General features: G+C 46.1%; 1 protein-coding gene across 1 annotated transcript in view; it reads right to left on the bottom strand.

Annotated features, from left to right (window-relative positions):
* Positions 1-319: 319 nt before the first annotated feature.
* Positions 320-13204, bottom strand: part of LOC123364556 (chymotrypsin-like elastase family member 1) — a 33804-nt gene continuing 20919 nt past the window's right edge. The window contains exons 5-9 of the mRNA XM_045006775.1: positions 11972-12103; positions 11382-11518; positions 10608-10753; positions 6125-6274; positions 320-455 (exon numbers count right to left, since the gene is read on the bottom strand). Of these exons, the coding sequence (XP_044862710.1) occupies positions 429-455; positions 6125-6274; positions 10608-10753; positions 11382-11518; positions 11972-12103 (592 nt within the window). The 3' untranslated portion in view covers positions 320-428. The remainder of the gene's footprint in view (positions 456-6124; positions 6275-10607; positions 10754-11381; positions 11519-11971; positions 12104-13204) is intronic.

Here is a 13204-nt window from a genome sequence, read left to right as displayed (position 1 = left end):
CTGCACGCAGTATTCAAGATGTGGGTGTACCATGGATTTATATAGAGGCAATATGATATTTTCTGTCTTATTATCTATCCCTTTCTTAATAATTCCCAACATTCTGTTTGCTTTGTTGACTACAGCTGCACATTAAGTGGATGTTTTCAGAGAACTATCCACAATAACTCCACGATCCCTTTCTTGAGGGGTAACAGCTAATTTTATATGTATAGTTGAGATTATGTTTTCCAATGTACATTACTTTGCATTTATCAACCTTGAATATGGAATGCACACTACTGCAGGTTTTTAATTCATTGTTGCTTTATTATTATTGCAGCCAACCCAGTCTATTAGCGTGACCATAACAGAGAGAGAAATTTAATTAACAGGCATATCTTTTCATTCAAACAGTAGTTCACATTCATGTACAAACAGATCCTTCCTTAATATTCACCATTATTCTTCATAGTCTGAAAAACAACAGAGAAATGGATTCAGTACAGAATATATTCAGTTTTCTTCTTATGTTATTTTTAAATGACTGAATAGGCCACTCCTCAGCTGTGCCAGACCTCCATTCCGCACAGCTCAGGAGAGTGGAGGGCAAATGAGACTATATTCCATCCCTGGGCTCTCTCCATATGGAGCTGGTGGGGCTGATTCAATTCCTGGTGCAAATTAGAGCAGTTTTAGGGCTGTTCCACCTGCCAGGAATTGCCCTTGTAGAGCATCACTTCAGCCATGCCCTCTTCACCACAGTCATGTCTTTGGCATGTCCCCTGTGCCCAGGGCCAGTGCAAGGATATTTTGCGCCCTAGGCGAAACTTCCATCTTGTGCCCCCTTCCCCGGCGCATCACTTATTATAAACTTTAAAAAACGAATCCCGCATAATATGGCATTGTTCATTAGAACTAATACACGTTCGGCTTGAAAATTTATTTATTTAATTATTTAGTCTACATATTTAATAAAAATAAATGAATAACCTGACAGTGTTGACATTGTGGATGTTTTCACTTTGCACAACATAGCCTGGATCTTAAAATAAACCACATACATTATACACAATACACTGTCACTTCCTTCCTTCATTCTTTCATATCAAAGTCTACATTTTGTTCTGCCTTTATAATATCCAATTATTGTTATTAATAAAATTTATAAAATTAGAGCCTTGCATGGTGTCAAGTATCGGGGGTAGCCATGTTAGTCTGTATCCACAAAAACAACAAGGAGTCCGCCAGCAACTACACACCACACCACAGAAACACTAACCCAGGAACTAATCCCTGTAGCAAACCTCATTGCCTACTCTGTCCCCAGATCTACTCTGGCAACACCATCAGAGGACCCAACCATATCAGCCACACCATCAAGGGCTCATTCATCTGCACATCTACTAATGTGATCTATGCCATCATGTGCCAGCAATGCCCCTCTGCCAGGTACATTGGCCAAACCGGACAGTCCCTAGGTAAAAGAATAAATGGACACAAATCAGACATCAGGAATGGTAACATACAAAAGCCAGTAGGTGAACACTTCAATCTCCCTGGGCATTCTATAACAGATTTAAAAGTCACTATTCTTGAACAAAAAAACTTCAGAAACAGACTTCAAAGAGAAACAGCAGAACTAAAATTCATTTGCAAATTTAACACCATTAATTTCGGCTTGAATAGGAACTGGGAGTGGCTGGCTCATTACAGAAACAGCTTTGCCTCTCCTGGAATTGACACCGCCTCATCTGTCATTGGTAGCAGACCACATCCGCCCTGACTGAATTGGTCCTGTCAACACTGGTTCTCCACTTGCAGTAACTCCCTTCTCTTCATGTGTCATTATATAATGCCTGCATCTGTAACTTTCACTCCATGTATCTGAAGAAGTGGGGTTTTTACCCACAAAAGGTTATGCCTAAATAAACCTGTTAGTCTTTAAGGTGCCACCGGACTCCTTGTTTTTATAAAATTAGAATGGCAGATACTCTGTCATACTGGGGGATTGGGTTTGGTGGGGAAGGGAAGCAGACCGGGTTCAGTCAGTGGAGGTTCAAGTTTGGCAGGGGAGTGCAAGGAGAGCAGATTGGGTTCGGTCAGTGACAGTGATGGTTCCAGTTTGGCCGAGAATTGTGTTTGATAGGGAAGGGAAGCAGGCTGGGTTCGGTCACTGGGAGGATCGGGTTTGGCTGGGGAGGGGAAGGGAAGCAGACCAGGTTTGAGTGTGGAGGGGGGAGAGGGCGCAATCTGGGTTTGGCCAGGGGGTGGAGGGCGGGGTAGGATTCAGAGCCACACGGTGAAATGGGCGCTCTCCTCTCCAGTCCCTGGCATGCAGCAGCGGGCCAAGTGCAGTTGCAACAGGGCAATGGGAGCCGTCACCTGCTTTGCCTTCAGGAGTCTGTCCTGCGCCCGGGCTGGGGAGATGAATGCTGGGCTCTCGCTCTGGCAGGGGGGGTGGGGCAGGCAGGACTATGAGGCAGAGAGTGCGTGGCCCTCACACCAAAGCAGGGTCAGGAGGGTAGAAAGCTGGGGTGCAGGGAGGTGGGTTAAAGCAGCTTAGTAGCCCCTCCACACGAGAGATCCCGCAGAGCTATCAGCCGCGGCCTCTCTCCCTTCTCTCCCCAGGGAGCAGAGCCTCTGCCCTGGAAAACCTGCAGCCTGCTCTCCGAGAAGCATGCCATGCAAGCCGGCCCTGCTTGCACCACACTGACAGCACAGCTCACCCCTAGCGGGGGTCTTACACCCCCCCCCCCAAGCTGCTCCACTCTCCTTCTGGCTGCTGCTGTGCAAGCTACTACAAGACAGAGGAGCTAGTATTGTAATAATGTACCTACCAACACAGCAATCTGTACAATGGGTGATTCACAACCAAAGGACTTCACATGGCAGGAGTCAGAGAGCAATTGGGACTTTCCTGGTTTTGTAAATGGCAGGACAGGAGTCGGAGAGCAATTCACTGGGAGCGTGGTTCTTATCACCTCCCTATAGTCTGCGATCTAATCAAAGGACTTCCCTAATCGCTGGCTTTGTAAATGGCAGGAGAGCAACTCATTGGGAGCCTAGTTCTTATCTACGTCCTCCCTACAGTCTGCGATCTGCAGCCTGCGTCTATTTTTAGGCCCCGGCTTACTAGCGCCCCCCAGATCTCGGCGTCCTAGGCGGCTGCCTAACTTGCCTAGTGCTTCCACCGGCCCTGCCTGTGCCAGAAGGTTGAGGGAGGCCAGAAGATGGCTAGCAATGCTAGCGTTATACCAGCAAGGGGTTCGCCCCTATTCGAGAAATTCCCAGCTGGCTGGATCCACCAGGCTTCCAACTGCCGCTGAAGCGGGGCTAAAAATCTGATAAGACGACAACAACTTTCCAAATATACAGAGTTCAGGTTAGTCACGGCCACTTTCCAACTAAAGGGTAAGTTACTTCAGATGAATCCATTGGGTTTTGTCCTATCTCCTGTTGACTGTAATTGGTATAGTGCAGAAAAGACTCCATTAAACCCTTTGAAAGTTGGGTTTCCCCAGGGCCTATTTCTACTAGGTGAGGGATGCATTGCAGAGACAGCCATCTCGTGGAATAAATGGTTGTCCTGTTTTTATTCATAATGGTTTAGAACATCCATCTTGTTTCTATGGAAGTCTGGTACACAGCACATCTTACAAACATGATTGTACTACAGCATTTTCCTGGGACCCCTGAAGCAGATGCCCACCACAATGTTGCTGGGAGCAAGGGATCTTTGGACATTTGCAAACCCCAGGCATTGACTGCATTGTGGGAATCCGCTGAACTAGGGCAGCTGCAACGCTTGTGCATTTGTAGATACAGTCTACAACTCTATAGGAGACTGCATGGAATCCTGAGGAACACGAGTTAAAGACCCCATCCCCAGATATTATAACCAGCTGGTACAACCATGCTTGTCATAAACGCCTGGGATGGCTGCTGTATGTGTGCACACAAAGCATTGTACAGGTGTCAGTCTCAAAATATATCAGGTAATTCATAGATCTTAAAGCAAAAAAAAAAATAATAATAAAAAGACCAGTATGATCAGCTAATCTAATCTCCTACATGACACAGGCCATAGAATTACACCAATGGTTTGTTGCAGTGTCTTTTTGCCTTGTCTGGGTAAAGCCTAATTGATCAGATTTCATACCAAGCAGGATTTGCCAGCCTTAAGTGTTGTAAAGTAACTCCTCACTTAACGTTGTAGTTATATTTATGAAAAATGCTACTTTAAGCGAAACGATGTTAAGCGAATCCAATTTCCCCATAAGAATTAATGTAAATAGGGGGGTTAGGTTCCAGGGAATTTTTTTTCACCAGACAGACTCATAGACTTTAAGGTCAGAAGGAACCATTATGATCATCTAGTCTGACCTCCTGCACAATGCAGGCCACAGAATCTCACCCACTCACTCCTGTAACAAACATACACAGTATAAGTTTTAAACAAACAATTTAATACTGTACACAGCAATGATGATTGTGAAGCTTGGTTGAGGTGGTGAAGTCAGAGGATGGAAGAGGGAGGGATATTTCCCAGGGAATGCCTTACTGCTAAATGATGAACTAGCACTCGGCTGAGCCCTCAAGGGTTAACACATTGCTGTTAATGTAGCCTCACACTCTACAAGGCAGCAGGAATGGAAGGAGGGGAGACAGCATGGCAGAGGGAGAGACACACACAGTGCGTGTGAGAGAGAGATGCACATTGCCCCTTTAATATGCCAACCCCACTCTAAGTACATTGCCTTTTTAAATAGATCAGCAGTTGAAACAGTAACTGCTGCCAGCAAGCTCCCTCCATCCTGAGCCCTGTTGTGTCCCCACCCCACGCTGTGGAAATGCAGTACAGGAGCCAGAGGCAGGAGCAAGGAGAGGGGGGCACCCTGACATTAGCACACCTCTTCCCCACCCCTTGCACAGCAAGCAGGAGGCTCCCTGGAGCAGCTTTAAGGCAGAGGGCAGGACCAGCACATGGCAGGGGAGGGGAGGGGAGGGACAGCTGAACTTGTTCCAAGCCCCCACCAGCTAGCTCCAATGAGCTGCTCTTTCTGCAAGCAGTGGACAAAACAGGCAGCTGCCAAACAATGTTATACGGGAGCATTGCGCAACTTTAAACGAGCATGTTCTCTAATTGATCAGCAACGTAACAACATGTAGAGGAGCGGACTCACCCCTGCGGCACCTCCTGCTGGACTCTCAGGGAATTAGCTCTTTCCAGCTCTGGAGCGCCCTCTGCAGGCTGGTGATTGGCCTGTCCTCTGGCCCCCGTGTCCCTCCCTGGACCCGGTGCCCTTTTACCTGGGGTTCTGCCCCCTGGCAGTAACCCCTCAGTCTTAGGGTTTCCCCTCCCCGGGGAACCCCCACCCACTATTCCCACCTCACCTCAGTATAAAGCTACTGCCAGTCATCGTCTAGCCCCCTGTGCCCTGGGGCAGACGGCAGTATCAGCCTACTCATCACTGGCAAGGAGGGTTTGGACCTGCTGCCTTTGCCTACCCCTGGGCTGCCCTCTGCAACCCTCAGTACCTGTTGGTCTTATGCTAGGCCGCAGCCTGGGGCTTTCCAGGCTGGAGCTCCCCAGCTCCTCTGCCTTTCCCCAGCCCTGCTCCACTCAAGTACTTTGTCTCTAGCTCCCTGCAGCCAGGCCCTTCTCCCTCTACAGCCAGAGGGAGACTTCTGTCTGTCCTTGGCTTCTCTGCCTTTATAGGGCCAGCTGAGTCTGTTTGGGGTGTGGCCCCAGCTGCAGCCACTTCCCCCAATCAGCCCAGCCTAAAAGCTGCTTTCTCCAGCCACAGCCTCCTCCCAGGGCTGTTTTTAACCCTTCAGGGCAGGAGCGGGGGTCCACCCCGCTACACAACATTAACTGTGACAACTTTAAGTGAGGAGTTACTGTATTTCAATCCTAGTATTTCCAAACAGTGACTGCATTCATTCTCCTTCATTAGATTTATTTGAATGTGCCAAAAATAAGGCCAATGCATTTTGGATTTTAAACTTTCAAAGTTTCTTAATTCTGTTCTTAATGTAATAAATGAATGGACTGGGTCAAACTTATCTCTGATATTACTCCATTAATTGCATGGGAGTACATCCAAGATGAATTTAAACCATTAACTTTGGAGGAACTTACGTTGTAGATCCAGTTGATGTATGCAGATACCCGTGTGAAGACTGTAGGCTTCTGATAGGCGTTGCAGTAGGGGACAATCCCAAAACTAACAATCCCATGAATTTGCCAGTGACCATCCCTGTAACACTGCAAAGGGCCCCCTGAATCACCCTGCAATCAGAGCGGGGAGAAGTGACACACAGTTAGTTGCACCCAAATTTTCTTAGCAGTTTAGAAAATGGACTGGAAAAGGTGGTGACAGCTGATTAATTCATGAACATTCCAATCAATGGGCCCAGTACTGTGATGTGCTGAGGACCTTTTGAGAGATGCTGAGTACTCCCAATGCCTATTGAAATCAAGGGGAGCAAAGAGTGCTCAGCACCTCCCAGAAGGTACGTGACATATTGCAGAATCAGGCTGTCAGAGTCTACCCTCACTTGAAACTGGGCGGTTTCAAAGTGAGGACCCGCATGTCTTCCCCCCACCCCAAAATCCTAGGGTAGGTCTCCCCTTCGGCTGCCACCACCCGGTCAATTCCGTGGGCCGGGACACCCCTGTTTCCCCCCTTGGGAACACAGATCAATTCACAGAGGAGGAACCTCCCCCCCCTCTTCCCTCTCTCCAGCCTGCTCTGGAGACAGAGGTGCCTGGATTCAAACGCCTTGAATCTCTACACACAGGGAAGCAGCCCACTTCCCCCTCCCCTTCCCCTGAATTTCCCCAAGGGAAGGAATTAACCAAGTCCAAAGAAAAGAAAGAATTTATTAAGAGAACAAAAGAAAATACAGAATCTCTATGAATCCAAGCTGGGCACTCATAGGGTATAACCTTGCTAAGTTCTGGAGAGAATCCTCTCTCTTTCTCAGTACAACCAGTACAAGCAGAATTAAGAATAATCAATAACAAACACACAGAATTGCAAACATAGGATTATTAGATAAGGACACAAAGTATCTTTCTAATACTCACTATCTTGACTAGAAGAAATTAGTTCAGAAAGGTGGAACTTGTAGGGACTTGATTAACTCGTCTGGTCTCTTGAACTCCAAAACGGCCAAAGACAAAGACCCCCCCAAACAGAGGGAAAAGTTCCCTCCTAGGAGTTTCAAATTCTCTTCCCTGATTGGTCCTCAGGTCAGATGCCCACCAGGTACTATGCTTTAACCCTTTACTAACTATTCATGACACAGGCCCATAACTATTTGTTCTCTGAACTGTTCTTGGGGGGATTCTGCACCAAAAAAATAAAAATTATGTGCCAAAAAATTAAAACTGACTGAGAATGGGAACAGTTAACTAACAATAAAATCATCAATAATGTTACTATGCAGACAGGCTGCTACATTTCGGCCTCAGAGAATGAGATCAATTAACCATCAACAGCAACATTAACAAAATGTGTTGTTGTTTTTTTACAAAAGCATTTTCTGTAACTTAAAAACAAACAATTTTCAGTAACATGATACTAATATTTAATTACGTGGTTTTTTACAATTCTCAAGAAGTTACAGACATTTTACTAGGCAGGCAGGCTGCTACATTTCTGCCTCGGGGACAGAGCCTTCCTCCTGCATAACAAAAAGACCTACCCTCCTCCACGCCCCTCAAGCCACAATATCAAGCAAGAGGGACAGAGTCTCTCTCGCTTGTTGGCCAGCCCCACCCCCTGACGATGAGCAACGTCTCCCCCACAGGCACGCACGCCCAGCCTCTCTCCCCCTGCAGTGATTTGCGTCTCTGAGGCTGCTCCAAGCATGCTGGAACAGACGCGCTGCCTGGGCTGCTGGGGAAGAGATGCATCTCCCCGCAGATTTCTTTTGCGTTTTTCTATGCAGGGGCCACAGAAATATGTGGGCTATATGTGGGCCAGAATTCTGTCAGGAGTACCACACACACACACACACACACACACAGAGCAAGATATCTCTTTCTTCCCCCTCCCATTCAATATAATTGATGGCACTTATCCACTGCCTATTGAAGTCCATCAAAAGACTCCTACTGAGTTCAATTCAAAGATTAGGCTCTAAATGAATCGGAACACTTTTCAGGTATTTGGACCCTGCAGGAAGCTTCAGCCTCTAGCAGCTCCCCTATTCAACCAGGAATGTTCTAATTCTTCCCAAGCAGAGACAAAGTCAAAGGATCACTGGAAGCGACAGCCTATGGATTTAAAGAGATAGCAGCACAAGAGAGGCTATAACTAAAACAACAGAAGAGAAAGACAAACAGACTATTGGCTCCTGCTGGGTCTTAAAGCCCTGGGTTTTTTCATAATGAATTAATACTGGAAATATAGTCAAAACCAAATGTATTACCCCTTGTTTTTAGGGTTTTGCACCATTTCCTTGATTTGACTGCACAACTGCAATGGAGGCCGGGGTCCCTGGTCTAGCACTAATTCCCAGGATCTGATCAATGGGGTGTGCTGGTGGGATGGCAAAGCTTACCCTCCTTCCCCCGAGAACAGCTGGGGAGAAATATGTGCAATGATGTGCAGTAACTGATGTTCTTCAAGATGTGTGTCCCTGTGGGTGCTGTACTTCAGGTGCGGTGTGTCCTGGTGCTGTTGAGCTGAGATTTTTTGGTAGCAATGTCTGCACAGGTCATGTGTGCACAACTGCTGCCTTGACTAGCATGCACAGAACCCAACCCCCTCAGTTCCTTCTCTACCACAGCATCCTTACTGCAAACTGGAGTAGAAGGGAGGAGGATGGGTAGTGGAGCACATCCAGGGACACACATCTCAAAGAACCTCAGTTACTGCACAAGGTGAGTAACCTTCTCTTCTTCGAGTGCTATCTCTGTGGGTGCTCCACTTCAGATGATTGTATAGCAATGCCCTTGTGCGGATGGAAGGGGCTTCAGAGTTGCGTTCACAGTGGAGGTTAGCACTATTAGCCCTAGCATTGTGTCTGAGCTCAAACCTTGAGTAATTCCATAATGGTTCGTAAATATGTGTTCAGAGGCCCGGGTGGCTGCTCTGCATGTGTATTATTGGCACATTATTTAAGAAGGCTATTGAGGTAGATACTGATGTTGTTGAATGGGCCCTGATCCCTGATGGGGATTCTGCTTTGAGTTGTTCATAACACATCTGGATACAGTTGGAGATCCATTTTGATAGTCTCTGTGTGGATATTACAGACCCCTTGGAATGCTCCATCATTGAAATAAAAAGCCTTGGGGATTTTTGGAAAGGTGTTGTTCTGTCCAGGTAGAATGCTAATGCACCTCAGATGTCTCACATATGTAGGGCAGTCTCTTGTGTATTCACATGAGGTTTGGGGTAAAATGTAGGTAGGTGAATCAACTGATTCAGGTGGAAAGAGGATGATATTTTTGGTATAAATGTTGGATATAGTCTCAATGTGACTTTGGTCTTGGAAGAATATGGTGTATGGGGGATGAGCCATGAGAGTACCTATTTCGTTTAATCATCATGCGGATGTAATTGCGATCAGGAATGCCACCTACATTGAAGTAGGGAGCAGGGGGCTAGTGGCTCGAATGGGGCTCTGGTAAAGCTTTTGAGCACTAGGTTTAAGGCCCAGGGTGGGGTGGGTTCATGTATTTCTGGGTACATATTTTGTATGCCCATGAGAAAAGGTTTTGTCATCAGGTGCACAAATATCGATACGCCATTGACCTTATGGTGAAAGGCAATAATGGCTGTTAAGTGTACTCTAGACAAGCTTGTGGAAAGTCCTGAGTTCTTTAGTTCTAATATGTATTCCAAGATCAATGGTAGTGGTGCCTTGATCACAGATACATGCTAGTTCTGGCACCATGAGGAGAATCTTTTCCATTTTTGGAAGTAAGTGGTACATGTGGTTGGTTTTCTGCTGCTTACTGACACCTGTTTTACTTGTTCCGAGCAGGTTAACTCATCATGGTGAAGCCATGGAGGAGCCATGCCTTCAGGTGAAGTGTGATGGGGCATCTGCCCCACACTGGCAAAAAAGGGGTTACAAGCAGCCCTCGGGAGACTGTGCAGGAGGCAGCCAATCACAGAAGGGCTTATAGGAACAGCTAATCAGGGCCAGGCTGGCCCACATAAGAAGGGCTGCAGAACAGAACAGTGAGAGTCACTCCCTGGATCTTGAGAAGGGAGGAGGACTGGCTGCCTTGCTGGCAGAGGGCAACAAGCACCCTGGACCGTGCAGTGCTGTAGGCAGAGACGCCGATCGACGGCACCAGGACACACTGATGCCTGAAGTGGAGCCACCCACAGGGACAGCACTTGAAGAAGAACTTTGGAGATTTCCTCTCCTTTACCCCCTTCCCATGGGTTTTCTTGTGGGAGGGGGCAAGTAGGAACAATAACAGTTAAGAGGATGATGCTCAAGAAGAAGTAGTTCACTTGTCAGAAAGGCCTGAACTCCTAAGATGTTGCAAGCACTGGGGGAGTGTGTTGTAAGTAATTCACAATTCCTGTAGGAACAGGGTTGTATAGGAAAGAAAGAGTTAAGGGGGGGAAAAGAGAAAATATAGCACTTACACTGCACCCGGACTTCACACCATCTCCACCAGCACACACCATGTTCTCCTTTGCATGAGAGCCCCACCAATTATTCTGAGAGCAGATGGCATGGTCAACCACTGGGAGCATCGCTTCTTGAAGTCTAGCAGGAATGCTGCCACCAACTAAAGGAGAAAGGACAATATTCTGCTCAAACAGACACTATAATTAAAAATAAAGGCCCACCTCTGCCACCCTTATTCACATTGAGTAGTACCGTACTATGCATGACTAGTTACATCGGGATCAGCAGTACTACTCACTGAGTAAAGTACAACTCAATGAAACTGTAGTGGGATTGGGCCCAGGACGAGGGTAATATGTCCCTGCTGACTCATGGGATCGCCTCCCTGTGTCTAGTCAGTCATATCTGCTGAGTTTAGTGATTAAAATAAGTTTTTACCACTTAAATCATGATAGCTGGTCATGGTCAACCCTAGGATGGATCCCAGGATGAACCACTATCACTGACATGTTAAACACGACAGTGCTTGTCCACACTGAGTGCTAAATGGTGCCAAACATCATGCTATTTAATGTTTATTCTGGGAAAATGCATCATGTGATGAGAAGAGCTTATCACGGCATTCACCTCCATGCTGAAAGCCATTAGAAGACCCATGCACCACTTACATCCTACTTAAACTGTCAAAGAAGTTGCATAGCAACCGGTTTTATTTACAAAAAGAGTTGTACTGAGTCTCTGACCTGGGTCAGTCTTTCTGGAATGAGAAGCAACTTTTTTCCACTTACCACTAGTCAGTCCCCATCCAGTAATATAACATGGATAATTATTAGGCAAAATGTCTCCTTCAGATGGAAGCATTCCTATATCAACAAAGCCATTATCATAGGCAGGTATGGAGAGATGCAGCAGGGCAATGTCATTTCTGAAATAGGACACAGATATTAGCCCTTCGGATGCCACAAGGCAAAATCTTGAGTTAGTCATGACCAGATCCCGAACACTCTTGCTCACTTTTTACTTACCTATTTAGGAACTTACATAGACTCCACTGCCATAGTATCTGAGACCTCACAAATATTAATAATGTACCCTTAAAATGCCTCTGTGAAGTAGGGAAGTGTTATTAACCCCATTTTACAGATGGGGAATTGAAGGCACAGAGGGATTAAGTGATTTGCTCAAGTCATACAGGACCTCTACAGACCAGAAACTGAACCCATATGTCCTGAGTCCCAGTCCAGTATTTTCTACAAGGCCATCCTTAACCTCAGTGGGTGATGGATAGACTATGTACATAAACATTTGCAGGATTGGCCCCTAAGTAAGGACATCAGTATTCATTCCCATGCCAAAGTCATATTCAAAAACAAATTACCCATTCCCAATATCAGCGGGATTCCAGTCTTCATGAATAAATATTTTGTCCACACCAACAGAATATTCAGTCCCATCCAATTCAAAGAGATTGTGCTCGCCCAGAACCACTTGGTAATTTGCTTGTATTGGCCTGAAAATGAATTGAAAAATAATTACCATAAAGCATCTCCTTTGCTCCACATTGGTGCCTCTGTATGATAGCTTCTGCAGTAGGATCTTTCTCCTGTTATAGTCATTTTTACAGCACCTTTCATCTGAGGACCGTCACAGAGCTTTAACAGACAGACCCGTGAGCTAGGGAAGTACCATCTGCATTTTACTATTTGGGAAACTGCAGCTCCTGTATCTGACCTCCTTGTTCAACTGCTCATAACCTTTCCAAACCAGAATCTGGAATTGTTCACATTCCATCTATACTTAAAGTTTTATATATAAAATTATGGAATATATATATGGAATGCTAAGGATGTGTTTATTATGGATACTTTATTTAAGGATACCTTTGCTAAGGGCATCTGTAGCTAAAGCTGTGTTTCTTCTTACTATTATAATGTATTGTTTACAGGGTGTCAAAAATGCGTGAGGAGCTTTGTGGATCATATAAGCAGACATGGCATGCAGAGGGGGTAGGCAGGGTTTCCTTCCTCACTCTGTCTTTGTGCAGGTTTATGCATATTTAAATTTATTTTCAATAGTTACATGTATGCAAATTTGTATGCATTTGTATGCATTTATGTAAATTTGCAATCGCCTGTTTTTTGCTTCCAGGAAGTTGGCAGAAATGGGTAAATATGGATCAGTCTTATAATATTTACCACAGGTCACAAACTAACTGTGGGTTTGTCACACTTGCTTGTCTCAGAGAATGAACATGTTGAAGACTAGTATCAGAGGGGTAGCCGTGTTAGTCTGGATCTGTAAACGCTTGCATCCGAAGAAGTGGGTGTTCACCCACGAAAGCTCATGCTGCAAAACGTCTGTTAGTCTATAAGGTGCTACAGGATTCTTTGCTGCTTATGTTGAAGACTGTGAGTATTTGAATGGCCCGATAGCAGCAGGGCCGGTGCAAGGAAGTTTCGCGCTCTAGGTGAAACTTCCACCTTGCACCACCCCCCAACCCAGCTAACCCCATCCGCCACCCCCCCCGCCCAGGGATCCCACCGCTCCCCCCACCCTGGGAGCCCCCCCACAGCAGCTATCCCTCCCCCTGCAGCTAACCCCGCCCGGGGAG

Source organism: Mauremys mutica, chromosome 2 (genome assembly GCF_020497125.1).
Source record: "Mauremys mutica isolate MM-2020 ecotype Southern chromosome 2, ASM2049712v1, whole genome shotgun sequence".
In the NCBI taxonomy this organism is placed as follows: Eukaryota; Metazoa; Chordata; order Testudines; family Geoemydidae; genus Mauremys; species Mauremys mutica.
This window is presented reverse-complemented; position numbering and strand designations above follow the sequence as displayed.